At 52.3% G+C, this 2500-nt stretch overlaps 1 protein-coding gene across 1 annotated transcript in view; it reads right to left on the bottom strand.

Annotated features, from left to right (window-relative positions):
- The window catches only part of fcsk (fucose kinase), a 24329-nt gene that overhangs the window by 13230 nt on the left and 8599 nt on the right, over nucleotides 1-2500 (bottom strand). Inside the window, 2 exon segments of the mRNA XM_078256337.1 lie at nucleotides 141-496; nucleotides 2218-2291. Of these exon segments, the coding sequence (XP_078112463.1) occupies nucleotides 141-496; nucleotides 2218-2291 (430 nt within the window).

The following is a 2500-nucleotide window of genomic DNA, read 5'->3' as shown; positions in this document are numbered from 1 at the left end:
CACGTCACATCTACGTCTTCAAGCTCAGTTGGAGGCTGCTCAGTAACGCTCAGCCATCACCGGGAAAGAGCTTCTAATGTCCTTCACTGGTCTCCGTCCAGTTCTTTCACTGTCTATGTGGTTGTGGTGTAGTGACTCACTGGTGTCGAGCGTGTGCAGCAGCGCCCCCTGCTGTTCCCCCAGCACGGCCGCCCTGAAGCAAGGCAGCAGGCAGGCGTCGGTGCGACTCGTCAGGACGTCCGTCGCTCTCCTCCTCCCCGCCAGAAACAGTAACTCCTCCCTCCACTGGAGCTCCGCCTCCTGGCAGGTGAGTGACATCACTTCCTTCAGAGAGAGCCGCCACGCCTCCCTCCACTGCCGCAGACAGCCCACGCCGCCCAGCAGCCAGCCCACGCCGCCCTGCAGACCCACAGCGCCTCCTCGGGGGTGGAGGACCGGGAAGATACGGGCCGCCAGCAGGGAGCGCTGCTCTCCTCGCGCCCACAACTCCTCCGGCCTGAGAGTGGGGGGGAACAAGAGAGGAGAGACAGAGGAAACACGTGAGGACAGAGGGGAGGAAACAAGAGAGGACAAGAAACAAGAGAGGAGAGGGAACACGTGAGGAGAGAGGGGAGGAAACAAGAGAGGAGAGGAAACAAGAGAGGAGAGGAAACAAGAGAGGAGAGGAAACAAGAGAGGAGAGAGGAGAGGAGAGACAGTGGGGAACAAGAGAGGAGAGGAAACAAGAGAGGAGAGGAAACAAGAGAGGAGGGAGGAGAGGAGAGACAGTGGGGAACAAGAGAGGAGAGGAAACGAGAGAGGAGAGGGGAGAGAGGAAAGGGAACAAGAGAGGAGAGGAGAGGAAACAGGGGAGGAGAGAGGAGAGAAAGAGGAAACAAGAGAGGAGAGGAAACAAGAGAGGAAATGAGAGAGGAGAGGGGAGAGAGGAAAGGGAACAGGAGAGGAGAGAGGAAACAGGAGAGGAGGGAGGAGAGACAGAGGAAACGAGAGGAGAGAGGAAACAAGAGAGGAGGGAGGAGAGGAAACAGAGGAGAGAGGAGAGGAAACAAGAGAGGAGAGACAGGAAACAAGAGAGGAGAGGAAACAAGAGAGGAGAGGAAACAAGAGGAGAGGAAAGAAGAGGAGAGGAAACAGAGAAGAGAGGAGAGGAAAGAAGAGGAGAGAGGAGAGGAAAAAAGAGAGAAGAGAGGAGAGGAAAGAAGAGGAGAGAGGAGAGGAAAGAAGAGAGGAGAGAGGAGAGGAAAGAAGAGAGGAGAGAGGAAACAGGAGAGAAGAGGAAACAAGAGAGAAGAGAGGAGAGGAAACAAGAGAGAAGAGAGGAGAGGAAACAAGAGAGGAGAGAGGAGAGGAAACAGGAGAGAAGAGGAAACAAGAGAGGAGAGAGAAGAGGAAACGAGAGGAGAGAGGGAACAAGAGAGGAGAGAGGAGAGGAAACAGAGGAGAGAGGAGAGGAAACAAGAGAGGAGAGACAGGAAACAAGAGAGGAGAGGAAACAAGAGAGGAGAGACAGGAAACGAGAGGAGAGGAAAGAGGAGAGGAAACAGGAGAGAAGAGGAAACAAGAGAGGGGAGAGGAGAGGAAACAAGAGAGGAGAGGAGAGAGGAGAGGAAACAGGAGAGAAGAAACAAAAGAGGAGAGGAAACGAGAGGAGAGAGGAGAGGAAACAAGAGAGGAGAGGAAACAAGAGAGAAGAGAGGAGAGGAAACAGGAGAGAAGAGGAAACGAGAGGAGAGGAGAGGAAACAAGAGAGGAGAGGAAACAAGAGAGGAGAGAGGAGAGGAAACAAGAGAGGAGAGAGGAGAGGAAACAAGAGAGGAGAGAGGAGAGGAAACAGGAGAGAAGAGGATACAGGAGAGTAGAGAGGAGAGGAAACAGGAGAGGAGAGAGGAGAGGAAACAGGAGAGAAGAGGAAACAAAAGAGGAGAGAGGAGAGGAAACAGGAGAGAAGAGGATACAGGAGAGTAGAGAGGAGAGGAAAAAGGAGAGAGAATGATATATGAGTTTCTGTTTGGCAACATGTTCTTTTCTGTTCATGCCAATAAAGGAAATGAAAGTGAGAGGAGAAAAAGAGAGGAAAGGAGGAGAGACAAGGAGAAGATGAGACAAAGAGAGGAAAGGAGGAGAGACAAGGAGAAGATGAGACAAAGAGAGGAAAGGAGGAGAGACAAGGAGAAGATGAGAGAGGGGAGGAGCCAGGAAGTAAGTGAGTAGTCTTACTGGATTCCTGTTCTGCTGAAGAAGAGACTCCATCTCTGGTTCAGGAAGGAGGAGCTGATGTCATCAGAGGAGACCTGAGGAGGAAGAATCATATCACATCTATCACATGTACACACACACACACACACACACACACACACACACACACACACACACACAGCCACACACACACACACACACACACACACACACACCCACCCACACACACACCCAGAGACACACACACACACACACACACACAGCCACACACACACACACACACACACACACAGAGAGACATGTA

Source organism: Sander vitreus, chromosome 8 (assembly GCF_031162955.1).
Source record: "Sander vitreus isolate 19-12246 chromosome 8, sanVit1, whole genome shotgun sequence".
NCBI classification, from domain to species: domain Eukaryota; kingdom Metazoa; phylum Chordata; class Actinopteri; order Perciformes; family Percidae; genus Sander; species Sander vitreus.
Note: the sequence above shows the minus strand (reverse complement) of the source record. Positions and strands in the feature narration are given on the sequence as shown.